The sequence below is a fragment of the Excalfactoria chinensis genome, chromosome 8, assembly GCF_039878825.1.
Source record: "Excalfactoria chinensis isolate bCotChi1 chromosome 8, bCotChi1.hap2, whole genome shotgun sequence".
Taxonomy (NCBI): domain Eukaryota; kingdom Metazoa; phylum Chordata; class Aves; order Galliformes; family Phasianidae; genus Excalfactoria; species Excalfactoria chinensis.
This window is the reverse complement of record NC_092832.1, coordinates 19483877-19510072: the sequence shown is the minus strand read 5'-3', so window position 1 is coordinate 19510072 and position 26196 is coordinate 19483877. Positions and strand designations below refer to the sequence as shown.

The 26196-nt window shown below is 56.0% G+C and overlaps 4 protein-coding genes across 6 annotated transcripts in view; 3 read left to right on the top strand and 1 right to left on the bottom strand.

The window, feature by feature from the left end:
* Nucleotides 1–28: 28 nt before the first annotated feature.
* Nucleotides 29–4952, bottom strand: UROD (uroporphyrinogen decarboxylase). The gene is given in 11 exon segments (XM_072343562.1): nucleotides 29–1784; nucleotides 1918–1984; nucleotides 2200–2300; nucleotides 2486–2623; nucleotides 2768–2929; nucleotides 3148–3345; nucleotides 3441–3503; nucleotides 3762–3841; nucleotides 3927–4039; nucleotides 4655–4757; nucleotides 4760–4952. Coding segments are annotated over 11 exon segments (1248 nt in total). The 5' UTR covers nucleotides 4818–4952; the 3' UTR covers nucleotides 29–1619.
* On the top strand, nucleotides 4852–15757 carry LOC140255741 (E3 ubiquitin-protein ligase HECTD3-like). Its single transcript, XM_072343561.1, has 21 exons — nucleotides 4852–5310; nucleotides 5942–6102; nucleotides 6758–6850; nucleotides 7150–7285; nucleotides 7758–7873; nucleotides 8160–8273; nucleotides 8746–8828; nucleotides 9190–9355; nucleotides 9824–9905; nucleotides 10835–11017; nucleotides 11680–11732; nucleotides 12039–12103; nucleotides 12533–12636; nucleotides 12961–13080; nucleotides 13433–13522; nucleotides 13826–14032; nucleotides 14366–14495; nucleotides 14745–14819; nucleotides 15038–15119; nucleotides 15233–15304; nucleotides 15541–15757. The coding sequence occupies exons 1-21, from the start codon at nucleotides 4990–4992 to the stop codon at nucleotides 15623–15625; spliced, it is 2538 nt and encodes an 845-aa protein (XP_072199662.1). The 5' UTR covers nucleotides 4852–4989; the 3' UTR covers nucleotides 15626–15757.
* A 2915-nt stretch (nucleotides 15758–18672) lies between these two features.
* On the top strand, nucleotides 18673–25137 carry LOC140255398 (E3 ubiquitin-protein ligase HECTD3-like). 3 transcript variants are annotated; one of them, XM_072342954.1, is made up of 21 exons: nucleotides 18673–19112; nucleotides 19204–19364; nucleotides 19626–19718; nucleotides 20053–20188; nucleotides 20407–20522; nucleotides 20716–20829; nucleotides 21718–21800; nucleotides 21921–22086; nucleotides 22304–22385; nucleotides 22656–22838; nucleotides 22927–22979; nucleotides 23083–23147; nucleotides 23275–23378; nucleotides 23462–23581; nucleotides 23723–23812; nucleotides 23895–24101; nucleotides 24212–24341; nucleotides 24506–24574; nucleotides 24704–24785; nucleotides 24857–24928; nucleotides 25031–25137. In XM_072342954.1, exons 1-21 carry the CDS (start codon nucleotides 18801–18803, stop codon nucleotides 25110–25112), a joined length of 2520 nt encoding a protein of 839 aa, XP_072199055.1. In that variant the 5' UTR covers nucleotides 18673–18800; the 3' UTR covers nucleotides 25113–25137. The 3 variants fall into 3 exon arrangements, with proteins under 3 accessions (XP_072199055.1, XP_072199056.1, XP_072199057.1); XM_072342955.1 differs by having other exon boundaries at nucleotides 22719–22838; nucleotides 25031–25135; XM_072342956.1 differs by lacking the exon at nucleotides 19626–19718.
* Nucleotides 25138–25302: 165 nt separating this feature from the next.
* Nucleotides 25303–26196, top strand: part of EIF2B3 (eukaryotic translation initiation factor 2B subunit gamma) — a 90902-nt gene continuing 90008 nt past the window's right edge. The window contains exons 1-2 of the mRNA XM_072343018.1: nucleotides 25303–25635; nucleotides 25805–25952. Coding sequence (XP_072199119.1) covers nucleotides 25396–25635; nucleotides 25805–25952 — 388 coding nt within the window. The 5' untranslated portion in view covers nucleotides 25303–25395. The remainder of the gene's footprint in view (nucleotides 25636–25804; nucleotides 25953–26196) is intronic.

Sequence of the window (26196 nt, the reverse complement as noted above, 5' to 3'; positions counted from 1 at the left end):
TCAATTATTAAATTGTAAAGTTATAATTATTTATAATTCTGTCTTTTATTTGGGGGATACTTGAAATTGTCATGGGCTGGGGGGATTATTTTTATTATTGCTATTATTATTATTATTATAACTATTATTTAAAGACAAACAAACAAAAACCCACCACGACCACAGACAAAAAAGAGGAGGAGGCACGCAAACATTCTCAGGTTTCCACGGCATCGTCGGCAGCAAGAAGGGTGTGGGGGGAGGCAGATGTCCGCCCTCAGCTGGGAGCACCAGGATGGAAGGACAGACAGAGGGATGGAAGGACGGAGAGAGGGAGGAGCGGCAGCGTAGCGCTTGAGGACGGCGAAGGAAAGGATGAAGGACTCTGCTGGGATGCGCATGGGCTCCAGCACCCGAGTGGTGGAGGACGGCGCGGGAGCGACGCAGGCACCCATTGGACATCACCCAGCTCTTCGCCTTTGCCCCACGGGCGCCCACGTGTGAGTGTGAGGTGCGTGGGTGCGTGCATGCCTTCGTCCTGGGGGGGGAATGGGGCTGCCTGGGGGCGGCTGGACTCTCCGATCCCATCCCACTGGGAAGGCAGGGATGGATGCTCGCCCCGAGCCCGCAATGGAGCCTTCGGCCCCCGGCCAGCAGCTCTGAGGTTTTGCTTCATTATATTTCCGACGGGTTGGGAGGGCTGGGGGGGCCAGGGCCAGTCTGGACAGTGACTTGTAGTTAGGAACGTGGGCTAGTTATCTGCTGTCTGGTTTGACTTTGATTTTTGGAAAGTGACTTTTGTCTGCGCTCCGGCCAGGAAACCAATTGTACTCAGTATCTGTCGCCACCGAAATAGCATTCTTCAACCAGTCTGTTTCTCTTTCTTTTTTTGTTTTGTTTTGTTTGTGTGCGTGTGTGTATGTGTGTGTGCGACCTCTTCATCTGATGTTTAATAATAAAAGGGATGAACATTATCACGTGTGTGTACCGTGTTTCCCTGAAGCCAGAGGGATCTCCAGACAGCCCCATGTTGCGTGCAATGCAAGCGTGGCACATCCCTGGGGTACCCAGTACCCCAAAAAGGTGATCAGGAGTCAGGATCAGGGATCCTGGACCATCCTGGATCAGGGTCGTGCTGCCCATTTCCACCTGAGCAGGGCTGTGGCATTGGTTGTCAAGGGCTTTGGCAGTGTTTGTGCCGTGCCTAGAGTGGCAGTGGGATGTGAGCCCCGAGCTCCCCATGAAGGTGCCAGCTTTAGGCACCTTTTCTTCCCTGGCAGGGCTGAGTGCATCCTGAGTGCCAGATGCCCACTGCACTCTGCTCACATGCCCTCTTTCAGGGACATGGCACAACAATGCACAGACTGCAAAGGAACAGCAACCCTGCTTCCCTGGTGTCTCTACTTCCCAATCAGTGTCATGTCCCGTCCCCGTCCCCCCCCCCACAGGATGGGGATCAGGGTGTCCTTGACCTCACATGCTCATCTTTACTAGGGCCAATTCCCCACCCCCAGCTAGAGCCACGCAGGTGCTGTGAAGAAGGTGCTAGTTTAATGCTGCATCCCAACCTGGAGCAAGCTACCCTTTGACCAAAACATATTCAGGGTAGTTGTGCCCAACCTGAAGTCCTGTCTCCAGGCTCAGCCATGTTTATTGATATGGCGGGAATGAGCGTGCACAGCCTCCACAAAGGCACCCACGTGCTCGGGGTCCATGTCTGGGTAGAGGCCGTGGCCCAGGTTGGCGATGTAGCGTTGGGTCCCAAAGCTCTCCAGCATTTTCTTCACCAGCTCCCCGATCTTCTCCTGTAGACGTCACAGGAAACTATGTATCAAACTCATCAAGGTTCCCATCCCCACCAGTCCCGGCCACCAATCAGCCTGGAAAATGAGCCAGGGTCACAAGTGGGGACATGGAGGCAGGAGGCCCGTGGCTCACCTTGGGTGCATAGAGAGCGCAGGGATCCAGGTTTCCTTGCAGGGTGACCCCTTTCCCTACCTGTGCACTGGAGCAGGGAGGAAACTGGTGAGTTTCTGTGTGTGGTGCAGAGATCAGGAGCAGCTGCAGGACCCCTAGTGCAGCTCCTGGCTGCTGTGAGCTTCACAAAGCACTGGGGCCTGACTATCCCCTCCTCTGCACCAGAAAATTTCAGGCCTGCAATGCAGCAGGGCAGCCAGACAAAGGAAGGGTCAGGATAAAAGTGCTGTGCCGGACTCTTACCGAGCTTCCTGGGGCTGGATGGTCCAGTCAAGACCAACAACCTCGTAGCCAGCTTGTGCCAAATCACGCAGTGCGTAGTGTGCGTCCTTCGCAAAGACAATCTGGGGAAGGAGGAAATGGGCAGTAACTCCAGGAGACAGAGTGCCAGGGACAATGAGAGATACAGATACAGACACTCACACTGCTATCCTGCTAGCAGCCCTTTGTACCCTGTCCCAGCCTCTCAGCCATAACCCTCCATGTGCTCCCAGGGAACAGGGACATCCCAGGCAGCTTGCCCACTTACCATGGGCACCAGTGGCAGTGCCTCTGCTTTCAGCTTGCTCTTAACGTCACGGGCGATGTCTCGGATGTATGGCAGGGCAAACTCCTGAAACTGTTCTGGGCCTAAATGCCCTGCATGAGACTCAAACAGCTGGAGCGCCTGTTGGATACAAAGGGCTAGGTGAGCTGCAGGTACTATGCAGTGCAGCGCCTCAGTCCCTCATCTCACAAGCTGGATCCCTCTGCTTCTTGTCCCCAGTCCCTGCCCTCCTGCTAGGACCTGTCCCCGTGCCCCAGGACACACCTGCGCTCCAGCAGCCACCTGCCCCACGAGGTAGTCAGTGACAACATCAGTCAGCAGCCTCAGCAGTCGGTGGCTTGCTTCAGGGTGACGGTACAGCCAGCTCTTGGCCTTTGCCATCGTAGTGGAGCCACCCCCTTCAACCATGTAGGACATAAGCGTCCACTGCAAGGAGAGGAGCGGGGTGAGATGGAAAACATGTGAGGGGATGGTTGTGGGATCAGTGCTGAAGACAGACTTGTGTGCAGGTGCAGCAGCTCTACTTGTTCTCTGCCTATATAGGTCGGGTACATGCTGGTCCCTGCAGCTCTGGAGGTGCCAAGACCAGCACTACTCCAGAGGGAAGAGCGGGAAAACCCATTTTGCAGACCCGTATCACTTACAGGTGCCCCGGAGAAGCCGATGAGGGGCACCTTGCCCTCCAGGCTGTGCCGTGTCAGTGTCACAGCCTGGAAGACGTAACCCAGTTCTGCAGTCACGTCCACCTTCTGCCGTAGTTTCAGCAGATCCTCCACCTCCTTCAGGGGCTCTGGAAATGTGGGTCCTTTGCCGGGGACCATGACAACCTCCATGCCCAGTGCCTGGAGACAGGGGAGAATGGAAGAGGCAGGAATGCGGCAGTTCTGGATCCAGCCCCGTGCCCAGTCATTGCTCCCCACCACTGACTGTGACTCACCTGGGGCACCACCAAGATGTCAGAGAAAATGATAGCAGCATCCAGAGGGAATCGTCTGAGTGGCTGCGGATAGCGGAGAGAAAAATGGAGCGTGGGTCGCTCTCCCTATGAGGGCTGGGACACGCACGTGGGGTGCAGTGGGTGGGGAGGGCCCTGTCTGATGCTGGGGGGTCACTTTGTGGATGAACTCAGGGACCCTGAGCCATGTTTTGGGCTGCACAACTTAGTGAGTCGTCTGAGGGGAAGGGACAGACCGAAAGTTTCCTGCCACCTCTATTCCAAGAGGGGAAATGGGACGCAGCCCCCACAGAGGACAATCACCTGCAGCGTCAGCTCGCAGCACAACTTGGGACTCCGGCAAGTGTCAAAGAAATCCTGAGCGGCCCGGGTCTCCCGAAACTCTGCAAGGAACCGGCCGTGGTGTCAAGGCTGTGCTGGCTTCCATTGCCCCCAGCGCCCCAGCCCCGTGTGCCACCCCCGACTCACCAGGCAGGTAGCGCCCCGCCTGCCGCATGCACCACACCGGGGTGTGCTCGGTCTCCTCGCCGCGTGCCGCACGCAGGAACGTGTCATTCTTCAGCTTGGGGAAGCCCTTGGGGCTGCGGGAGGGACAGCAAACAGGGCTGGTCACCATGGAGGGCAATGGGGCAGGGCCGGCGGCTCTTAGGCCGGTGGCTGCAGGGATGGGTCCGCTCCGAGCCGGGCCCCTTCCGGGGCAGCAGGGCGATGTCCCCTCTTGTTGGGGACAGGCGATGCCCGGCGCTCGGAGAGATTACATTATCGCTGGCAGCAGCCGCTCCCGCAGGGGAGGCCGGGGGCTCTATCTGCTCCTACAGAGCTGCGCGCGTCCCCAGCCTCTTCACGGCGTGTCACCGCTCCCGGTTGGGGGGCGCACGTGTGTGCCGTGATGGGGGCAGCGTGGGGACGGACCCCCAGAGCTCCGCAGCGGGCCGGTTCCGCAGCAGCGCTGTGCTCTGCGCCCCCAGGGCCCGCCCCGTGCCCGCAGCCCAGCAGCACAGCGGCACGGCAGCACAGCTTGGCGCTGGGGTCCCGGCTGAGCGCAGCGCACGATCCCGGCGCCGCCCGTCCCGTCCCAGCGCGGGATCCCGGTGCGGCGCTCCGCTGACCGCGAGGAGCCCCGGGGCCGCTCCGGTGACAGCGGCCCGATCCCCGCGCGCCGGCACGCCGCGGTAACCCCGCGCCCGGTGACTTACACGAGCCGCTCGCTGCCCGCCATCCCGCGTCGCTTCCCGCCCCGCCCTCGTCCCCGCCTCGCCCCGCCCCGCGACCGCCGCCATCTTACCGTGACCCCTCCCCTCCGTGCGCCGAACGGGCGCCGCCATCTTGCCCCGCCCTCGCCTCCCCGCACGCCGCCATCTTGCTTTGCTCCCCGCTTCTCCGTACGGTTCATGGGCGCCGCCATCTTGCCTGCGGGCGCCGCCATCTTGCCTCGGCGGCGGGCGGGGTTTGCCGTAAAGCCGGGAGCACCGACGCTCCCCTTCCCTCCCCCCCGCGACGCCGGTGCGGGAACCGTGCGGTGCGGAGCGCGATGCGGGCGGGCGGAGAGGCTCCGCACCAGGTGCTGGGCCGGCTGCGGTTCCTGCTGCAGTGCAGCGAATGCTTCCGCCGCTCCAGGCCGCTGCCCGCCGCGCTGTGCTACGTGCCCCGCGAGGTGCAGTACAAGATCTGCAAGGACCCCTCGGCCGCCGCCTCGTCCCGCAGCCTGTTCAGCGTCTGGGACAGCCCCGGGCCGGCGCGGGGCTCCAAGCGGGCGGCGCGGGCCACCATCGAGGTGCGGAAGGGCGGCTGCCTCCGCGCTACGGGCGAGGAGTACTGCAACAGCGCGGGGCTGTGGGTGAAGCTCAGCAAGGTAACGCCCCCCCGCGCCGCATCCCGAGGGTCCGGGCCTACCGCGGGGCGGGGGGGGGGGGCCGGCTCGGGGCCTGCGGTGACCGCGGAGGGGCCTGTTCCCCGGCCCCTGGGTGGAGGGCCGCCCCGCCGGCCCCTGTCATCGCCTCGCCGCCCCCTGCCGCCCTCTGGCCGCGTCCCGTCGCCACCTGGTCGCCGCCCCGTGCCTCTGGCGCTCCTTGGCTCGGGCCTTGACGGCGACGTGAGGCCAGGGGCCCTTCGTGCGAGGCTGAGTGTGTCTGCGGAATCGTAGCGTCGTTAGGGATGGAAAAGATCTCTCCGATCCTACCCCCACCCCACCGTGCCCAGTGAGCCCATCTCTCAGTGCCACGTTCCCACTGTTGTGGAGCACCTGCAGGCGTGGTGACCCCACTACCTGCCTGGGCAGCAGTGCCACTGCAGCACCGCTCCTTAGGAGCAGAAATTGTTCTTAATATCCAGCCTGAACTTTCCCTGGGGCCACTCGAGGCCACTGCCTCTCATCCTGTTGCTGTTACCCAGCCAAAGAGGCCAACCTTCACTTTGCTGCAGCCTCCTTTCAAGGAGTTGTAGAGGTCCAGGGGGGTCTTTACAGGATGTATTTTCCCCCACAGGAGCAGCTGGAAGAATACAAGAGTGGTTGTGATCTGGAGGAAGGCTGGGTCCTGGTGTGCAAGCATGCAGAAGGAGGGGACAGGCTGGTCCCAGTTGAGTCCACAGAGAGGATCCAGAGGCAGCAGCAGTTGTTTGGGGTTGATTACAAACCTGTGATCAGGTATGGGGTTGTGGCTCACATTCCTTCCACGTAGGTTGTGGAAAGTGATACATTTCCTAAGCTGCTTTACAAGCATGTGTCCAGCATCTTGCCTTCCCTGTAACTGGGAAAGGTGCAACATGCAGGAAACCTCAAAATCTGTCTCCAGAGTCTGACTTAGAAAAGAAATCAAGGTTTTGATGCCCACAGTGAGAAGCTGGAGAAGCTTTAAACCTGAGATTTCTGTTTTAGAGCCTTGAGGTTGTTTGTAGTCTGAGCCTGCTGTCTTTACTTGATGTCTCGTTTCCTTACGTGTACGAGAGCACTGAAGTTCTCATCTGCTCATGTTATGATGCTTGAGATTTTGGTGTCTTTTCCCTCAGTCCTTTCTGTCCTGGACTGAAAAGTCCCAGCCTGCTTGGCCGTTTCTTATATAAAAGTGACACAGTAAGGAACCCAGATGTGGAATTGCTTAGTTTTGCTTGGTCACTATCACCGATGCAGCTGGGGCTATTGACTGGAAGAAGTAAAGACTGTCTGAACAGAAAAGGCATGTGATAAGGATATGATGGAGGATGAAATGCGGTGTGGCTTTAAACCTGAATCTTCCCCTTCCAGCTACTTCCCGAGTACCTGTGTTTTTCCCCTGGGATTCTCTTACTCCATCTTGTTTCAGGTGGGAGCAAGTGGTGGATCTGACTTACTCCCTGCGCCTGGGAGCAAAACCCAAGCCTATGGACCAGGATGAAGCTGCAGTAGAGAAACTTCGGTAGGAGCCTGTTTCATGGTGTGTGCACACTTCAGCTGTGGGTGGGTGCAAGCTGCTGTCTCTCCCTTGCTGCTCAGACAGCCATCTCTTGTAAATTGGGGTGTGGAGCAAGGCAGGAAGTGGGGAAGCTGAGCTCTGCTCAGTGAAGTTTTGTTCTAAATAAGCCAGCATGAATCAGAAAACAAGGTGAAGATCAAGGCAGACTTGATCTACGTTTCCTGACCCATTCACCTGGCAGGGGTCAGTGAAGCCTTGCTGTCCCTGGATCTCTAATACCGTTAACCTCTTTATCCTGGTAGGTTTGTGCCTCCAACATGGACTTATGAATGCGATGAAGACCTGGTGCATTTCTTGTATGATCATATTGGTAAGGAGGATGAGAACTTGGGCAGCGTCAAGCAGTATGTGGACAGTATTGATGTCTCATCCTACACGGTGAGTAGTGTGTGGGGTAAAGGGACAAGGCTTGATCAACCCTGCTGTGCCATAGGGCTGGGAAGTGTGCGGGTTGGGTGTGCTGCCCTGCTCTGGGATGGTTTGGTCTGTGTTATGTGGATGTGGGGGGTAAGGTGCAGTCTTGGAGGGGAGTGTCATGCAGAGCATTGTGTAATGCAGCCCCTGGATGAACTGTGCAAGCTGTGATGTAAGAAGTAAATTCTAATGCTAGCTACTAAGCTGAATTTTAGGGAGAGTTTCATACTCTCTTGCAGTGCATGTAATATCATAGTGCCTTAGCAGGCCTGTTCCAGCGCCCTGTGCTGTATTCTCTATGTTTACCCAGAGGCCAGCAAATGGGAACGGGCCAATTTGATACCCTCTGGTTCTATGATTCCTGACAAAAGTAGCCACTAAGGAGAAGTAATCCTGGACCTCTCTGACTTTCCCTTCATTCATTGCCCTTTTCCAGGAAGACTTCAATGTGTCGTGTCTGACGGACAGCCATGCTGACACGTACTGGGAGAGTGATGGGTCCCAGGGCCAGCACTGGGTGCGGCTCAACATGAAGAAAGGCACCATTGTCAAGTGAGGCATCTCTCCCCTGTGTGCTGATTCACTGCTGGGGTGGGCACTGCAGCCCCTGCTCTGTGCATGAGTCTGTCGTAGCCTTAGGTTGCTGTGCCCTCCCTGCACCTTGTCCCCTGCTCTGGCTTTGGGCTTGAGCAGCTCTTAGCCAATGTTGTCCCAGGTACCTGGGGGTCTCAGCACTGTCTGTATGTGCTTGGTACAAGTGTGGCCGGGCTTTGAGGGAGGAGCAGTGGTAGCTGTTCAAAAGTAGAGCTGTCTCTTCATTTCTTGCTTCCTTTTGCAGGAAGCTTCTGCTGACTGTTGATACTACTGATGAGAACTTCATGCCCAAGCGTGTCGCCGTGTACGGGGGTGAGGGGGACAACCTGAAGAAACTGAACGATGTTGGCATTGATGAGTGAGTGGATGGAGATGGGAAGTGTAGTGTGGCCCTTCTGAGGACTTGAGGTGCTGGGCACCTCAATTATAGGTCGTCACATCAACTCCAGCCTCACTTTAGTGGTTCAGGGCCTTGGGAGAGGAGTTTTCCATCTCTCCGATCTAACACTTTGAAACCCCATTCCCAGCTCCTGCAGTCCTGGCCTTTCAGATGGGAGGACTTGCTGATGGTTAACAATTAGCATGGCTGGGTTAATTCAGAAGGCTGTATTGTCTTATTGAACAAGACATTGCCTAGACCTGAGGTTACAGGAGGTTTGGATATTCGTGTGAGCTCTGTGGTACTGATGGAGGCAGGCAACTGGGTCTGGGTTCCTCCTGCAGCCTCCCATTCTGAAGGATGCAACTTTTTCCTTACAAGCAGCCGAGTGAATTTTGACAGGTTGGGCAAGTGAACAGCTCTGCAGCCTCTGTCTGTGCTGTGCTTGCAGGAGTTACATTGGGGATGTGTGCGTCCTTGAGGACATGACAACACACCTGCCTGTCATCGAGATCCGGATTGTGGAGTGCAGAGGTAGGGCTAGGAGTTATGGCCACATCTATAATGCACCTGTGAGATACTGTACATTGAGTTTATTCCTGCAGCTTGTACTTCTTGGCCAGGTACTCCAGGGCAACTTGAGGATTTGCAAGCCTTGTGCTTTCAGCCTGTTTTTCTTTTCCTTGTGTCTGATTTTGTTGGTCTTTTTCCCCCTTCTTCTTTAAATTCCTCATTTCTGCACAAAGGTCTTTCAGACTTTCAGTACTCAGCCCCAAAGCTGGTGAAGCTGATCATGTTTTTCGTGCTCTTACTTGGTGATGGTTCTGACCTGCTGCAGCTGGAAGGCTTACTTTCTCGTGGGCTTAATGTATTATCTGTGGTCTTCCTTTGGCAGATGATGGGATTGATGTTCGCCTTCGTGGCATCAAAATCAAATCCTCCCGACAGAGGGACTTGGGGCTCAGTGCTGACATGTTCCAGCTGGCCAATTTAGTACGCTACCCCCGCCTGGAAGGGACAGACCCCGACCTGCTGTACCGGAGGGCAGTGCTCATTCAGAGGTACTGTATGGGAGTGCAGGGGGTGTGCAGTGGGGTGGTGCTATCTGCAGGGATTGGTGCCCTCTGCAGTCCAAGTAATGGCTGGGAGCTCTAAAGCTCTGTGACACCACCTGGGATGGGCAACCTGGGCCTTGGAGAAAATAGCAGAGGTTTTCTTAGGTAGCTTTCATACATCTTTAAGAAGAATCTTGCTGTTCAAGTTCAACATTTTGTGTGTTGCAGGTGCAGCTTATCTGTGTTGAAGGGGGGTAGGGGGGCACGTGCACACAGAGTCCCTTGCAAGGGGTGCGTAGTTGCTGCAATGGGCCTTTAGTGCTACAGGCTCTGTGATTTAAAAAAAATCACACCGGCTTGTGTTTGGGTCAGCTGCTACTTTTCTGTTTGTGTCTGGAGTGCCTGGCCTGGAATAGGCTTATTCAGATCCCTTTCCCTTCAGGGTGTTGCAGTACCTTCTTCTTTGGGATTTAGGTTCATCAAGCTCCTGGATAGTGTCTTGCATCACTTGGTGCCAGCCTGGGACCACACTGTTGGCACATTCAGCAAACTCAAGGTGAGTGATTTCCTCTGTGTCTTGTAGGGCCTCAGTGAGGCAGAGTGATTGCACTTGGGCTGTGGCAAGGGAGACAGTCAGTGCTTGTTGCTTTTAAAGCAGCTCAAGGGAAATACCTGGCTGAGCTCCTTTCATTAAAGCTGTGAAAGGCGATATTGTTTTGAGACTATTTTCCTGCTAGAACACTGATGTGGAAATGTTGTAGCTGTGCAGTAACAAGAAGAATGAAACCAAGGCTCTGGGGGTGAGAGAACATCACCCACAAAAGGACTCAGACTGTAGCTGCACTGGGTGTGTGAGCTGGGCATACATCCCCTCTGAGGTCACAGCCCAGCACACTCTGTTCCTGCACTTGCTGCCAGCAGTTTTGAACTGGCTGTGTCCAAATGGCAGGGCTTCTTACCAGTAACTACTTTCTGGCTTTTGATTTGCGCCTTTCTCGTAAGGCTCAATTATCCTTCCAGTTGTCTGTTTTCCTCACAACCTCTCCCAGAATGTGCTGGGCATTCCTAGGGTAGTCTAACTCTGTGTGCTTCCAGGCCTACTGCTAGAGAACACTGTAATCCCTGTGCCAGCTTAGCCTAAAACCCAGAGCATTTAAGGATTCTTGTTTGTCTAGCGGAGCTTGGTTTCATTACAAGTAGGAGGAATAGTAAGGCTCTTGTTCTGGTGAGAGTGAAGGAGAGTCCAAGCAACGTTAAAGAGTGAGTATCAGATGACTGCTGATGGAGGGAGAATTGGGCTCGGTCTGTCTGTTAAGCCAGAAAGGAAAGTCTTTGGAGACAGAAGATCAGATAGAGAAAATACTGTTGAGGAGAATGTGGCTGTGTGTGGGCGGTTGTGGGTCTGGGAAGGGGAAAGACCTAGGAAGCAGGTAATGTGCTTTGGGCGCTGGGCACTTCTGACATTTTGAACTTACCTGTTGGCAGCATATCAAGCAGTTCTTGTTGCTGTCCAAGAGGCGCACAGCTCTCATTACACAGTGTCTGAAGGACTCAGAGACAAGCAAGCCCAACTTCATGCCACGGCTCTATATTAACCGACGCCTGGCTATGGAGCACCGAGACAACCCTGCCTTGGATCCCAGCTGCAAGAATGCCGTCTTCACTCAGGTATTTCTCCTCCTGGAGAGGACCCCCCACTGCTTTGAGGAGAGTGGAGCATCCTAAAACCAAAGTGAACCAGAGGGAGGTGGGTGGAGGGAAGAGCTTGGGAGCTAGAGTTACCTGGTGACTTCAGGGTTTCTTTACATGACTCGTAGGCTCTACAATTACATGTGCTGGTGATCTTTTATCCAGGAACATCTGAATATCAGAGCTGATGTCTTTGTTCTGTATTAGGCTTTGTTGTTGACATGTTGGTAATGCAGAGCATAACGATCTTATTACACTGAAAGGACAGCAGAGACTTCTTCTGTGACAACAATAACGCAGCTGCACACAGTCCTACGGCATTACAGCAATTCTAATATTCCTATTGTCATTCTCCCTCTGTTTCCAAAAGATCTATTGCTCAATGTGTGCACAAACAGCTTAGACTGAAACAAGTTTTCATCTGCATTCAGCGTACCTCTGAAGCTAGGAAGCTGCAAGTGGTGTAAAATACTGTAATTATGTTGTGTTTTCAGAAGTGAAGGGCTGTAGACCATTTAGGGGTCAGCTTCAGTCAGTATTTAAGGGTTTGAGACAAACGAGATTCCTTCCAATTTCCAGTCTTCACTTGGCACCATTTCTTCTGGAGAGGGGATACCAGCTTTGATCTCTACTTGTTGCAGGTGTATGAAGGCCTGAAACCCTCTGACAAGTTTGAAAAGCCTCTAGATTATAGGTAAGCAGCATTGGGTGTAGGGAGGGGATCATGCAGTGCTGGGAGCTATGCCCTCTTTCACAGCAGGGTATTTGGCAAGCACCTGTCTGCCCTCTGGAAAGGCTTTGCTAGGTCAGACGTGGGATGAGGGCCTGTTTCCTCCATTCTGAGACTGTAGCTGACTTGAGATTGAGGTCTTGTCTTAAGCCAGGCTGCTATGCACTAGGCCTCTGGCCTCCCTGCTCTCTCTGCGCCTCCTCAGTCTCTCCTTGGATTTGGGCGCACTGAGCACCTACAGCAATTCAGGCAGTTCCTGGTTCTCCACAGGTGGCCGCTGCGTTACGACCAGTGGTGGGAGTGCAAATTCATCGCAGAGGGCATCATTGACCAAGGTAGGGGCTGTGTGGGCAAAGGGGGCAGAATTGCAGGTTGATGGTGTAACCCTGTTGCTGCAGGGTTTCTCATTTGCTCCCAGTGGTATTGCTGCTGGAGAAGAAAGGAAAGGCAGGTCACCTTGTCCTGCCACTTTCTGCAGCGTTGTGGGTAAGGAGTGTTGCATTCTGACGCTGCTGTCAGACCTCCATTAGTCACTAGCAGCAGTTTTGACAGTGGCAGTGTTCCCTCTGGCTGTTCTACGTGGGCCAGGCAGCAGTGTTGCTTCTGCCGTCTTATTTCCTCTGATGCCTTAGGGCTGTGACAGGAGCCTGCTATTCAGCTCTGGACTGTGTTGGGACAAAATCCCAAATCTTGTTTCTGTGCTCCTGAGAGTCAGCACACGAGGAGTTTCTGTCACTAAAAATGCCATTCTTCTGGGATTGCAGGTGGAGGTTTTCGGGACAGCCTGGCAGACATGTCGGAGGAGCTGTGTCCCAGCTCAGCAGACACTCCTGTGCCCCTGCCCTTCTTTGTGCGCACATCTAACCAGGTGCTGTGGATTGGGGTACTTGAGGCAGAAAGTTCTTAGTGCACACTATTGTGCCTGGCAAAGCAAAACTGTTCATGTCCCCCTTCATGCCTGAGATGTACCTATCTTCACTAGTTCAAAGCCCTGTCTCATTCACCATGAAGGACCGAATATGTTACTTTGTGACATCTGGTTGTAACATGTGTTGCTAAGTGCCTCACTAGGAACATTGCTTCGGAGGTTGTGGGGTTTAGCCCTCTTCCATTGTGGAGAATTCCCAGAGTCACTGCAAGAGCTGCTTGTAGTGCTTCATGCTGGGCTGAGTGTTGACTCTTATTCTTTTAGGGTAACAGCACCGGAGAAGCCAGGGACATGTATGTCCCCAACCCCTCCTGTAAAGACTTCCCAAAGTATGAGTGGATCGGGCAGATCATGGGAGCAGCTCTGAGGGGCAAGGAGTTTCTGGTGAGTTTTCAACCCCGTCTCTGTGTGGGGGTTTGCCACAAAGGGAATTGTTAGTCCTCTTGTGCCACGTATCCAACAGAAACATGGGGAGGTCTTGTGATCATGCATTGGGAGAAAAGGCGTTTGTCAGGGTTTGGGGCTGAGAGCTCACAGCCTGAATTTTGGGCGATGCTGCTGTGAACCTGGGGGAGGGTATCTGGTCTCTGCTCAGTTCTGTTTAGGCCGGGGTACCTGATGAGCCCTGCATGCAGACAGGGAGACTGGTGGAGCCTCCACTGTCGTTGAACCCCATTTCTATCCTTGGGACTATCTCCTTTCTCACAAACTCAGCAGAGCTGCTCTTCTCCTTCAGGTCCTGGCTCTTCCTGGCTTTGTGTGGAAACAATTAACAGGGGAGGAGGTCAGCTGGAGCAAAGACTTTGCTGCTGTGGACTCAGTGCTGGTGAGAGGGACTGGGAGGCTCTGCCTACGCTATTCCCTTGTGGTGCTCTGCAAGTCTATGATGTCTATACTGACAGAGAGGGCATTATTAGCATTTAATACACCTCAGAGCTGATGCAGACATAGCAATGCTGACTTGCTTTCAGCACACAATGCCCCAAGGACTGATAAACAGTAAGTGCAGCTGTAGGGCAGCATATCCCATGCTGCGCTGTTGTCTCAGTCACTCTAGCCCCTGTCTAGGAAAGTAGGAGATGAAGGACCGGGCACTGGGCATGTCTCTAACAAGCACTCATCTGGACAGGTGAAACTCCTGGAGGTGATGGAAGTGATGGACAAAGACACCTTTGAGTTCAAATTTGGGAACGAACTGACCTACACAACAGTGCTGAGTGACCAACGCATGGTGGAGCTGATTCCCAACGGCAGCAACACCGTAGTCCGCTATGAGGACCGTAAAGAGTTCATCCGTCTGGTACAGAAAGCTCGACTGGAGGAGAGCAAGGAGCAGGTAATGCTCTCCCATAGTGTCAGTGGACATTGAATTTCCAGAGGCTTACTTAAGTGTGTGTAGTAGTTAATGTCCCTGTGCTTGTTAGTGCAATAGTGGGCAGTCCTTTAGGGTGGCATATAGCAGCATGAGAGACAGAATTTCATTCTCAGCTCCAATACAGGCTTCCTGAATGAACTGGAATGCATTTCTCTGGGATCCCATTCCCTGCTGCAGGTCCTATGGAGCATTTGCTGAGTGGTCACTTGGCTTCAGTTCAGTAGTCCTCAGACTCAGCCCTGAGCCAGGAAAGTAGGCAAGACACACTGCTCACCTGCCTTGCCTCCTTTTCAGATCATGGCTATGCAAGCTGGGCTGTTGAAGGTGGTACCCCAAGCTGTTCTTGACCTCCTCACTTGGCAGGAGTTGGAAAAGAAAGTCTGTGGAGACCCTGAAGTCACAGTTGATGCCCTGAAGAAACTCAGTAAGTGAAGGCCCTCTGCTGAAGGCTCTTTCCCTGAATGACTGTCTTCCTTCCATGCTGAGACAAGGGGTGTATGGGAGACATGTATTAGCCTTTATTATGGTGACGGTGTGGGCCTGTTCACTTTTTGCCCTTAGCTGAGTGCTAACAGGATCAGGGAGGGCCCATGGCTATGCACAAGTTGCCATGCTCTAATTTGTCCACGAGGAGCTGAGATCTCTAAAACTTCTTTTCTGTATCTTCTGGCAGCTCGGTTTGAGGACTTTGAGCCACTGGACACCCGTGTTCAGTACTTCTGGGAAGCACTCAACAACTTCACCAATGGTGAGTGATTTGCTCTGCCACAGCACGTCTCCTCATGCCGTGACAACCCCTGAGTACTGGCTGGGAATGGAGAGATTGAAACCACCCTTGTTGCTGCCTGGGGAACAGATGGGAGCCAAGCAGAGCAAGCTGCTGGGCTAAAGGAGATACCTGGAAGTGTCTGTGCTTGATCTCATGTTGCCCTGGGATCTGTTGATACCTTTGTTCTCCCTTCACAGAGGATCGCAGCCGCTTCCTCCGGTTCGTTACCGGCAGAAGCCGCCTCCCAGCACGGATCTATATCTATCCAGACAAACTAGGGTGAGTCTGTTTCACAGACTGCAAGGCTAACAGATCCAAGGGATCTGTGGTCTGCTCTTCTTACTTTCCTTGTTGGTTTGCTGATTCTAACCAGTTTATCATCTTTTCCCAAGCTCTGAGACAACAGATGCATTGCCAGAGTCCTCCACCTGCTCCAGTACCCTCTTCCTGCCCAACTATGCCACGTAAGTGTCATAGCTTCTCTGCAACGGGGGGATTCTATGTCTGAGCTCTCCTAGCCTCAATGCTGACCCACATAGCCCCATTACTTTGCTGTGCTTTTATTTCTCCAACCGCATCATGTGACTGTTATTTTTTTGTGAGCACTTTTTGAAGCATAGCCTGCATCTTGTCATCTCAGCTGGCAGATGCAGAAATGGCAACTCCTTGTCTTCCCCCTCCCCCCTTCTTCCCTCTCTAGAGCCAAGGTATGTGAAGAGAAGTTACGCTATGCGGCCTATAACTGTGTGGCCATTGACACAGACATGAGTCCATGGGAGGAGTGATGTTGCAGCCTGACTGAGCAGCATGGACAATCACCTGACAAAAACAGACAGTGGGAAGAGCTCTCTTGTCCCCCCAGGTTATGTATATATAATAAACATCTAGCTGTGAAGCCTGGCTTCCTACAGTGGTAACCAGCACCACTTTGGACACAGAGGTTTGGAACTGGCTTGGAATGTAAATGTTATTGCAGTAATGAAATCCTGTTTCCAGCCTTCATTCACCGGAAAGGCCTGGTGGGCCTTTGCAATGAGTTTCTTCTCCCAGTGTTCCCATTACAGCTCCGTAACTTGCTCTTCCCAGACTGTGCTCTGCTCCAAACAGAAGTGGGTAGGGCTATAGAGTTGCATGGCAGGTTTCAGCATGGGACAAAGAACTGTGAGCTGCAGCTGAGAGCATTAGGTGTTCAGAGGAGGTCGCTGTGTCCTAGCCCGGGTGTCCTGACTGCATTCCTTTGCCTTGTTCCTGCTTTCACACGAGGTCATGGAAGTGAGATCATTCATCTGGGTTTGAGAAGGGGAGCAGACTGGTGCTGGGTGTTGCAGGGGTGTCTTTGGCCACCAGGTGTCACGACAGGCTTGTACAATGAGAATGTGGGTGCTGTGGGGTGCTATTACATGACACAGAGTCCCTGTGACCCCCTGTAGTTCTCCGCACCATTGCACAGCAGCAACTGCTGGGGGAGCTGCTCCCCTGCAGCATGTGGGAACAATTTGCTTTCCTCCCTCTCTATAGTCTTCTGGTTCTGCATTCTGCCCAGGGCATGCTGGTAGCCTAGCAGCTGTTCTCCCAGACTCTTTGAGCCTTGTTTTTCTCCCAAAAGCCTGTGTTACAATTAATCTGTTACGGTTCTCATGGAGATGTGCAGGCAGGGCCAAGCTCTTCTAGACAGCAGAGGTGGCAGCAGCATCAGACAGAGCAGCACTGGCCTCTCTTCCTCTCTGACATGGGGGGAGAAGTGGAGGTGTTGGGGGGGGTGGACAGCCATGACCCCAAGGTAGTGGAGAAGCTTTGTGTTTCTGAGTTTGGAGCAGGTCAGTGTGTGTGACCAGGCAGAAGGCAATGAAAGCTTTACAACATCAAAACCGTTCTTGGATTTTTCCAGCCCTGAGCAGGATTTAGTTATTGCCTCGCACTGTGAGCTACCCACCACAGGCTGCTTTTACACCCCAGCTTCATCTTCAGTCCCCGAGGGCTGCTGGTCCCTCAACAGGGAGAGCCACTGAGTCACTTGTGCTGGAGTGGGGCCAGTGCTGTGAGGTAGGATTTATCGTGTCTGAGCACATCATGCCTTACTCTCTTCTGTTGGAGTCTGTCATTCAGGAATTGCTCCTGGTTGTAAATGAAGTCATTCCCTTTACCAGTTTTCTTAGAAACTGCCGTTATTCCCAGAACTGCTGAGGAGCTGTACTGAAAGGAATGTAGGATCAGCAGAGCACAGGCTGAGATCTCCTTGCATTGCTGTGAGTGGAAGGCGTATAGGGTGAGTAGGAAAGTCCCTTTTGGCAGAGCTGGCTTGCAGCAGAGCCTTCCACACATGCTGTGCTGGGTGCTAAGCCCTGCCTGCTGCAGGAGGAGGTTTTTGTAAATCCTAGAGTTGTCTCAGAACTGAGCTCTGTGACTTGGCAGCTGATTTCAGCAGTAAAGTATGCAAAGGAACAGGGCAGTGTGCGATACCCTTCTGCTCTGGTGGCTGAGTCACGGCCCGGCGTGTTTGCTTTAAGTCAGCATGTGGGGTGAGATGGGGTCTGAAATGGGCCAGCCCAGGTCCTTGCCGGATGCCAGTGGGGTAGAATTGATCCTGCTGCTCTGACTGTGCTTAACAGTGAGGGAGGTCAGCAGGAGGGTGAGTCGTCTACCTGCAGAACTTGAAGGAGGAAAGATGAACTCCTCTCTGGTGCTTTATTGCAGGGCATGGACAGGTGCGTCTTGGGTTTTATTTTGGAGGAGGTGACAGAGAGAGCAAAGTGACATCCGTGGGGAAGGACAGGCTCTGTGCTATGGCCGTGTGCCCTCCTACTGCTGTGTGCGGCCAAGGCAGGGGTAGCACAGAGAGCTGTGAGCAGGAGCGTTCCCCCTCCATTGCTGAGGCTGGAATGGGTTGAGGTCAGTGTTTGGGCCAGGGACATCTCGAGACACTGCCGGGATGAGGCCTCGTGTGCTGCTGGCTGTGTGGGTGTGCTGGGAGGAAAGAGGTGAGGAGGGATCAGTGCTGTGGCAGCTCTGAGGAACCACTTTCCCCTGATTTCAGCTCACTGAATTGTCATAGAGTAGCTTCAGGTGATTAATAGCACATGTAGCCTAGCTGTTCTTGTTCTTCCACTCGTACCCTGCAGTATGACAAGCTATAAATAGACAGGAGCTGTCTGTCCCTACCTCACCTGGGATCTAAAATAAAATGAACTAACAACCCCTGGTGATGTTTCTGATGGTGTGTCAGCTGAGGGTTCTATGCAGAGCTGTTGTATTATACGGTGCTGGAGAGGGATGTTACGAGCTGAGCTGGAAGAGAAGCTGAAAGTGGTCCTGCAGGCGGAACAGCCCGGCCCTGGGGCAGCTGCCGTTGGGTAACAGCCCGGGGCTGCTGTTATCACGGCAGGGATGGAGCTGGACTCTGCCCTGCCGTCAGTTCAGGCAGCGCAGGGGGAGACCTTTGAGCTCTGCCAGGTCTGTTGAACGCTGACGTTGTGTGCCCGGCCCAGGGAGCTCCGTGCGGCGCAGGGCGGGGCTGCTCGCTCCCCGCAACCTCATCCCGGTATGTGACAAGCGCCCGCGCCACGGTGTGAATCATCACGAGGTGACCGAGTTCGGAGTTAAAGCCGCCCCGGGGCAGGGTGTGCTGTGCTACGAGCCGCCCTGGGCAGACCGTGCCCACCCGCCAGCCCCGAGCTAATTTTCCCTGTAACGTGACCCCAGCATCCTCTCTTCCCGGACGAGACCGAGCTTTTCTCGGCTCCCGGCCTGCTTGTATGGCTCAGGGCCGGGCGGTGCGGGGGTGATGGGAGGAACGCAGCCGCTTTCCGGCACGGCGGCCGCGGGTGGGGCGGTGACGGCGGGCCCGAGGACCGGAGGCGGAGCCGGGGGCGGCCGCGGAAGGAGGCGGCCGCGGGGGTGCCCCGGAGCCGGGCGGAGGCGGCGGTGCGGGAGCGGTGCGGGAACCGTGCGGTGCGGAGCGCGATGCGGACGGGCGAGGAGGCCACGCACCAGGTGCTGGGCCGGCTGCGGTTCCTGCTGCAGTGCAGCGAATGCTTCCGCCGCTCCAGGCCGCTGCCCGCCGCGCTGTGCTACGTGCCCCGCGAGGTGCAGTACAAGATCTGCAAGGACCCCTCGGCCGCCGCCTCGTCCCGCAGCCTGTTCAGCGTCTGGGACAGCCCCGGGCCGGCGCGGGGCTCCAAGCGGGCCACCATTGAGTTGCAGAAGGGCGGCTGCCTCCGTGCTACGGGCGAGGAGTACCGCAACAGCGAGGGGCTGTGGGTGAAGCTCCGCAAGGTAACGGCGGGGCAGCGGCCGGGGGCACCGCTGTCGGTTCCGTACCCGCTCCGGCGGCGGGATGTGTCACTTCGGTCCGGGTGTGCTTTAGGAGCACCTGGAGGAGTACGGGGTCTGCCATGAGCTGGAGGAGGGCTGGGTGCTGGCGCAGCGGTTCGGAGAATGGGGAGATAAGTTGGTGCCGGTGGATCTGGTGGAGAGGATCCAGCAGCAACCCCAGACCTTTGGAATGGATTACAAACCCGTGGCCAGGTAAGGCCCAACGCTGCTGCATCCTGCTGCCGTGCGGTGAGACTTAGAGAGGATGTGTGACCCATCCATTCCAACCACTTGGCTCCCCCCAGCCTGCCGTCCCTGCTATCCCGTTATCCTACAGGGTGACACCAGTTCTTCCAGTGCTGTTCCCACAGCCCTCAGGCACCGCTAGCACCTCTACACGAGACTAAGGCAGGAATCACATGGGCACACCAAGCACTGACCCTTTGTTTTCCCTTATGTGACCCCTCTGTTTAGCTGGGAACAAGTGGTGGACCTGATGTACTCTATGCAGCTGGGACTGAAGCCCGTGCCGGTCGAACCAGATGAGGCTGTGGTGCAGAAGCTTCGGTACAAGCACAGCTCGTGGAGTGGTACCATGGTGCCCTGGGGGTGGCCATACCTGCAGGGCTGGGAGGGCGGGTGCTGCCTGATGCCTTCTGCGTCAGTGCCACCCAGCAATGGCCTTTGCTCCAGGGACTGTTGGAGCAACTGCAGAGCACTATTGCTGCTGGGCTGGGGTGGCCATAAACACCTGTCGTGGTAGTGGAGATGCAGCTGCTTAGGGCCATCCTATGTGCTGACAGCAGGATGCTGGGGCCACCTCGAGTTGGGCCACGGCATTGATGGGTACATTTGGGGCACAGCGTGATCTTCCCATTCTCTTAGTGTGGATTCCCCGTAGGTCAGTGCCCCCAAATTGGAGCTACGAGAAGGACATGGAGCTGGGACACTTCCTGTATGACTTCACCAACAGGGATCAACACTGCAAGGACTGCGTTAAGGAACACCTCAACAGCATAGAGGTCTCCTCACAGCTGGTGCGTTGTGGGACTCCTCTGTCCCTTACAACCTGCACAGTGTGCCCAAGCACCCCACAGCTGCAGGGAGAATCACCTCCACGAGGGGCAGAGGCAGTGGTAGTCTCTGCTGTTTTAGTGAAGCTGAATTGGGCATCTGCAGCGAAACAATCCTGGGCATGGCTGTGGTTTGCCCAAAGGTGCTCAACTCCCTCCCTCCGCTTGTTGTGCTCTTGTAGGATGACTTCAAAGTATCCCACCTGACAGACAACCAGGCAGACACCTACTGGGAGAGCAACGGGTCCCCTGGGCAGCACTGGGTGCGGCTCCACATGAAGAAATGCAGCGTCATCAAGTGAGACTTGAGGGTGTCCCCTCCCTGGTTATGGCAGGGACGGAGCACAGTCTTTCTCTCAGCGCAGCTTTCCTAGTGCTGCAGCTGGAGGTGGATGCTCCAGGAGGACACAACCCCTGGGATGGCTCTGAGGGCATCTCTGAGCAGCTCCAGACGGGAGGACAATGCTGCATCGTGCTCTTCTTGTCCCCAGGAAGCTGTGGTTGGTGCTGGACTCAAACATCAACTCCTACATCCCCAGGCGGGTGGCTGTGTATGGAGGGCCTGCCAACAGGCTGCAGCACCTGAGAACCGTCCTAATCAACGAGTGAGTAACTAGAGAGGAGCAGACTCGGCCCAGCTCCATCTGCCAGCCCAGCGCCTTCATCTCTGCTTCTGAGCTTCATCTGTGCTGTGTCAGCTGAGCTGCAGCGTGCTTCCTCCCAGCTGGGGATTTTGGAGGGCATTTGTTGCCTCTGGGGGTGTACTGCTGCTGCTTCCTGACTGCGTTCTGAGCACCTCTGCCATGCTGTAGCTGCGGGCTTTACCTCTCCATCTGCCCTGCATCCTCCTAGTGCCTTTCTCGAGGTGGGCACCCAGAAGTGTGAAGAGTTTCTCCTCCTCCCCCAAGCCTTGCCTGTTTGTACTTTTTTGATGATTTCTGTTTGAAGAAACACCTGTGAGAGGTGTGGAGGTCCCTTTCCTGGCAGCAGGATCTGTCTCCATTCTGCATGCCGGCCGCCGCAGTTGTTTTTCCCTGCATACCCATCGGTCTTTGCAGGGACCTTGGCAGAGGCTTCGGAAACACCAGTGAATCACACATCGACTCACTTGTCCTCTCAAATCACTGCTTCCTCCAAAAACGGACCACCCTCACTGTGCCTCGCTCTTATTCATGTGGCCAGCTCTGCTCCAATGTCTGTGCTGAGGCAGCCGCTCATGTCCACTGTGCCTTCCTGCCCTGCTTTGTCCTTGCTGACTCTGTGCTCTTTCCTGGCTCTTCTCTGGATGCGGTTCCCACCTCCTTCAGGACGTCCTCTGTGTTGTGGGCAGCCACTTCTCTCTGCTACATCCTCTCCTGCTGCAGCCCTGGTGAGGCGCGGGGGCTTTCGCCACTGAGGACTTTAGGGTGCTGGCATGCCCTTGGTGGGAACCCAGCTTTGTCCTCTCCAGGGCTGTGCCCTGCAGCCCTGCCATTAGTCCATGCTGCCTACAGGAACAGCTATCGGGATGTGTGCATCCTACGTGACATGAAGACCCACATGCCGGTACTGGAGATCCGCATCTTGGAGTGCCGAGGTGAGCTCACGTATGGGTTGCAGCCACCTCTGGCTTTTTCCCTGCCCCACCAGCTGCTCTGTGGGGTCACGGGAGGAAAAGCTGGTATGCCTCTGCAGCATCACTGTCCTTCCCTGGCAGAACTAGGGTACAACGTCCGGCTGCGAGGGATTAAGTTCAAGTCCTTCTTGGAGGCAGACCTGAACCTCAACGCAGACATGTTCCAGAGGGCCCAGCTGGTGCGCTACCCACTGCTGGAAGGGGTGGATGCAGACGTGCTGTACCGCAGGGCCATAGTTATCCAGAGGTACAGCATGGGAACAGCAACAGGAAAGACAATGCTCTGGCCTCTAGCATGAGTCTTGCTTAAAGCCTGCTGGCTCCTTTCCTGTGTGTGGTATAGACTTTGCCTTGTGGTTCCCCATCCAAGCATAGCTGCTTCCAGTGCCTGGGGGACGCTGTGCTGGCTGTGGGGCTTGGAGACCCTGCACAGCATCCTCACCCTTCTCCTCCCTGGTCTTCAGGTTCGCCCAGCTCCTGGACAGTGTCCTGGGCTACGTGATCCCCATCACTGATGAGATTGACAGCGCCTTCAGTGTGCTCAGGGTGAGCATTTGCTGGGCTTCTTTGAGATGATGTTGGTAGGACCATATTGTCCTGGGCTGGGTGGGGCACCCTGGGTCATGTCCCTATTTTCCCTGCACTCTCCCTTGGGCCAAGAAAGACAGACCAGCCCAAGGCTCACTCTGGTGTTCTGTACCCCAGCTGTTGCTGGAGGGATGGGGGAGCTGAGCATCCCCTGTGATGCCGAGGAGGACAAAAGAGGGTACGTGGGGCAGGATCAGGTCTCTAACCCCATTGCGTGTTCTCCATTAGGGCATGAAGCCATTTCTGCAGCTGTGCAAGCTGGGCAAAACCCTCGTCACCTGTTGCCTGCAGAGCTCAGAAAGCAGCCCACCTTGCTTGCTGCCAAAGCTACTCATCAACCGGCAGCTGGCCCGTGAGCACAGGGCTCACCCTGAGCTGGACCCTAGTGGCCAGAACACAGTCTTCATCCAGGTACAGCAGCATCAAATCGAGTGCTTGATGGTTTGGCATCACTCAGCATCGCTGCCTCTCCATCTCCCTCCATCATACTATTCTGCAGGTGTATGAGAACCTGCAGCCTTCCAAAACCAACAACTGTCTCCTGGACTACAGGTGGATTTTCAGCTTTGTGTCGCCTCCCTGGAGCAGGATGCAGGCAATAAGTGCTGCTGTGCCTCTCAGAGGAGGTTTGCATAGGGTTGTTGCTTCCCCACAGGTGGCCTCAGACCCACAGCCAGTGGTGGGAATGTGTCTTCACCACGGAAGGCGTCATTGATAGTGGTGAGAGCTCTCCTGTCCCTCCTGTCACTGGGCACAGTTTGGGGGTCTCTGCTGCAATGGTGGAGGTGTGGGTGGTCAAATCCTGCAGGCTCACTGTGTCCCACACTACAAACTGTCTCCTGTGCAGGTGGTGGTTTTCGGGACTGTTTGACAGACATCTCAGAGGAGCTGTGTCCCAGCTCGGGTGATGTCCCTGTGCCCCTGCCCTTCTTTGTGCGCACATCCAATCAGGTTTGGCACCCCCAACCCAGCAGCATCCTCACAGCAGACTCTGGGCTGGGGTTGAATTAGAGTTTGGTGTCTCCCTCCCACAGGGTAACAGCAGCAGCGACACCAGGGACATGTACGTCCCCAACCCCTCCTGCAAGGACTTCCCTAAGTATGAGTGGATCGGACAGCTCATGGGAGCGGCCCTAAGGAGCAAGGAGATTCTGGTGAGCATGGCACTGCCTGCTTGGTGGCAAACAGCTTTGGTGTGGGTCAAATCCATGCCACTGGTTCCCCTGCCACCATATCCCGTGGCTGGGCCATCCTTGGCTGCTGCTGGGGAGGGCACATCTCCAATCCCCCTGCAGGTCCTGGCTCTGCCCAGTCTGGTGTGGAAGCAGCTGTCCGGGGAGGAGATCATCTGGAGCAAGGACTTTGCTGCTGTGGATGTGGAGCTGGTGAGCAGGACCAGGACCGTAGCATGTGCACCCATGGCTGCCTCCGGCTCTGCTGTGACAGCATTGTCCCATTGGGTGGCAGGTGAAGCTGCTGCAGATGCTGGAGGAAGTGGACAGGGAGGCCTTCGACTTCATGTTTGGCAAGGAGCTGACCTACACAACGGTGCGGAGTGACCAGCGCATGGTGGAGCTGATCCCAAAGGGCAGCAGCACCGTGGTGCGCTTTGAGGACCGCAAGGAGTTCATCCGTCTGGTGCAGAAGGCTCGGCTGGAGGAGAGCAAGGAGCAGGTAATGCCATGGCCCTGGCCGTGCAAAGGGATCGCTTGTCAGGTCCTCTGTTTGGCCTGGTTGTTCACAGTGGGTTGTGGGGCCTGCTGCAGTGATTTGGCTCTCCTCAGGTGGCGGCCATTCGTGCCGGGCTGCTCCGCGTGGTGCCCCAGGCTGTGCTGGACCTGCTCACCTGGCAGCAGCTGGAGAGGAAGGTCTGCGGAATCCCTGAGGTGACAGTAGACGAGCTGAAGAAGTACAGTAAGTAGTGGGCAGCATTAAGCTGCGCTCATGGATGCTGCTCATCCTCTGCATGCATCCTGCCCTGTGTGTGGGGACAGGCGGTCACCCCGCACCCTGGCACCCCATGTTGGTGTCCTTTGTGGAGCTCTTCTCACAAAATCCCTGTGCATTCCTTGCTGCAGTCACCTTTGAGGACTTTGAGAGCTACCGCGTCCAGCAGTTCTGGGATGCCCTCAAGAACTTTACCAGCGGTGAGCGACTGCTGTCCTGCTCTTCACCCACTGGGCCAGGCCTTCAGGGTCACTTCTTCTGCCGGGAGTGTCCCTTGGCTTTCCCAGGCCCTGGAGGTGACCCCATCTCTGTTCCCTGTCCTCTTCCAGAGGATCTCAGCCGCTTCCTCAAGTTCGTCACCGGCCGCAGCCGCCTCCCGGTTCAGCTCACCATCTACCCGGACCGCTCCCTGTGAGTCTGCCTGTCCTGCAGGCTGTGGTCCTGCCGTGCGGACCCCTGACCCATCTCTCCTTTCTCCCAAGCCCTGAGCGGTTGGACATGATGCCTGAGGCCTCCACGTGCTCCTGCACCATGTACTTGCCCAAATACTCCTCGTGAGTCTGCCTGGGGACGAGGACGCTCAGCCTCCCCACCGTGGGGGGGCAGTGGGGGAGTTTGGTGACAGGCCCAGGTCTAACCCAGTGTCTCGCCCCCAGGGTCAAGATGTGTGAAGAGCTGCTGCGCTTCGCCGTGTATAACTGCATGTCCATCGACACCGACAAGGACAACTGGGACTAGTGGCAATAAAACACTGACTGGTCACAGCTGTGTCCTTGGTGTGGGGAGCGCCGTGTAGGGGCTGCTCTGACGTTTTCCGGCCATGGGAGTACCCCCATCCTTATCCTCTTGTCCCCGGGATTCTGTGGGATCGGTGGTTCCCTCCCATCTCAGTGCAACTACCTTGTTGTTTCCTGCTGCCTGGCTAGAGATACCCCCCGCCCCCCTCAAACTGTCCCCCTACAGACTACTCCCCGCATTGCATCCTGCAGCTCCCCTACAGTGCAGTTCCACCCCGGGCCACATGGGGGCGCCGTGCCTCCCCGCAGCCAGACAGCGATCCACGACTCGGTCATCCCTCGCTCCTCCCCTCGGTGTTCCTCTCGCTGACCTGGCTACCAGGCTCGGAGGGGATCGATCCGATCGGCGCTCTCCCGCCGCCCTCCGCTATCGACGCGTTCGGCACTCCAGGCGCATGCGCACTGCGCGCCGGCGCCGCCATTGTGGTTCTGTCAGAGAGGTGCTGGGCGCCGGCGGAGCGGAGGTAACGGCGGGGTCGGGCGGGACCGGTGCGGCCGTGGGAGAGAACGGGGGTCCGCGCGTGCTTCCGAGCAGCCGCGAGGGGCTGGGCCGGAGCGAACCGGTGTTACCTCGGTTCGGCCCGGGCCTGCCCGGTGCTGCCGTGTGTGAGTGATGCCGTTTCTCTGTGGCAGATGGAGTTCCAGGCCGTGGTGATGGCGGCGGGCGGCGGCTCTCGCATGACGGACTTGACCTCCAGCATCCCGAAGCCGCTGCTCCCGGTGGGCAACCGGCCCCTGCTCTGGTACCCGCTCAACCTCCTGGAGCGCGCCGGCTTCGAAGGTGAGGCGGTACCCGGGGTGGGGAAGAGGGCAGGCGGCTCACCCTGCGCCCTGCTGCCTTCCTGCCGCCACCTCGGGCATCCTGCCACCTCGCGATGGTTGCTCGCTGTGCTGCCTTAGCAGAAGGTCGCTTCTCTGCATTAGAGCCGCTGTTGTCAATGTCGCGCCTGGCTGCGTTCCTGTGCGTGCTCCCTTCCCACCCCTTGCCCCCTCCCAGCCCCCTCTCAAGGCTTTCCTCATCCGTA

Bases quoted from the DNA above. Each gene is read 5' to 3' on its own strand.
- LOC140255741 (XM_072343561.1), top strand. From the start codon at position 4,990: ATGCGGGCGGGCGGAGAGGCTCCGCACCAGGTGCTGGGCCGGCTGCGG. The intron at 7,874-8,159 runs GTGAGGCATCTC...TTCCTTTTGCAG, and splicing joins AAGAAAGGCACCATTGTCAA to GAAGCTTCTGCTGACTGTTG. The intron at 9,906-10,834 runs GTGAGTGATTTC...ACCTGTTGGCAG, and splicing joins GCACATTCAGCAAACTCAAG to CATATCAAGCAGTTCTTGTT.
- LOC140255398 (XM_072342954.1), top strand. From the start codon at position 18,801: ATGCGGACGGGCGAGGAGGCCACGCACCAGGTGCTGGGCCGGCTGCGG. The intron at 19,113-19,203 runs GTAACGGCGGGG...GGTGTGCTTTAG, and splicing joins TGTGGGTGAAGCTCCGCAAG to GAGCACCTGGAGGAGTACGG. The intron at 24,342-24,505 runs GTAAGTAGTGGG...TCCTTGCTGCAG, and splicing joins AGACGAGCTGAAGAAGTACA to TCACCTTTGAGGACTTTGAG.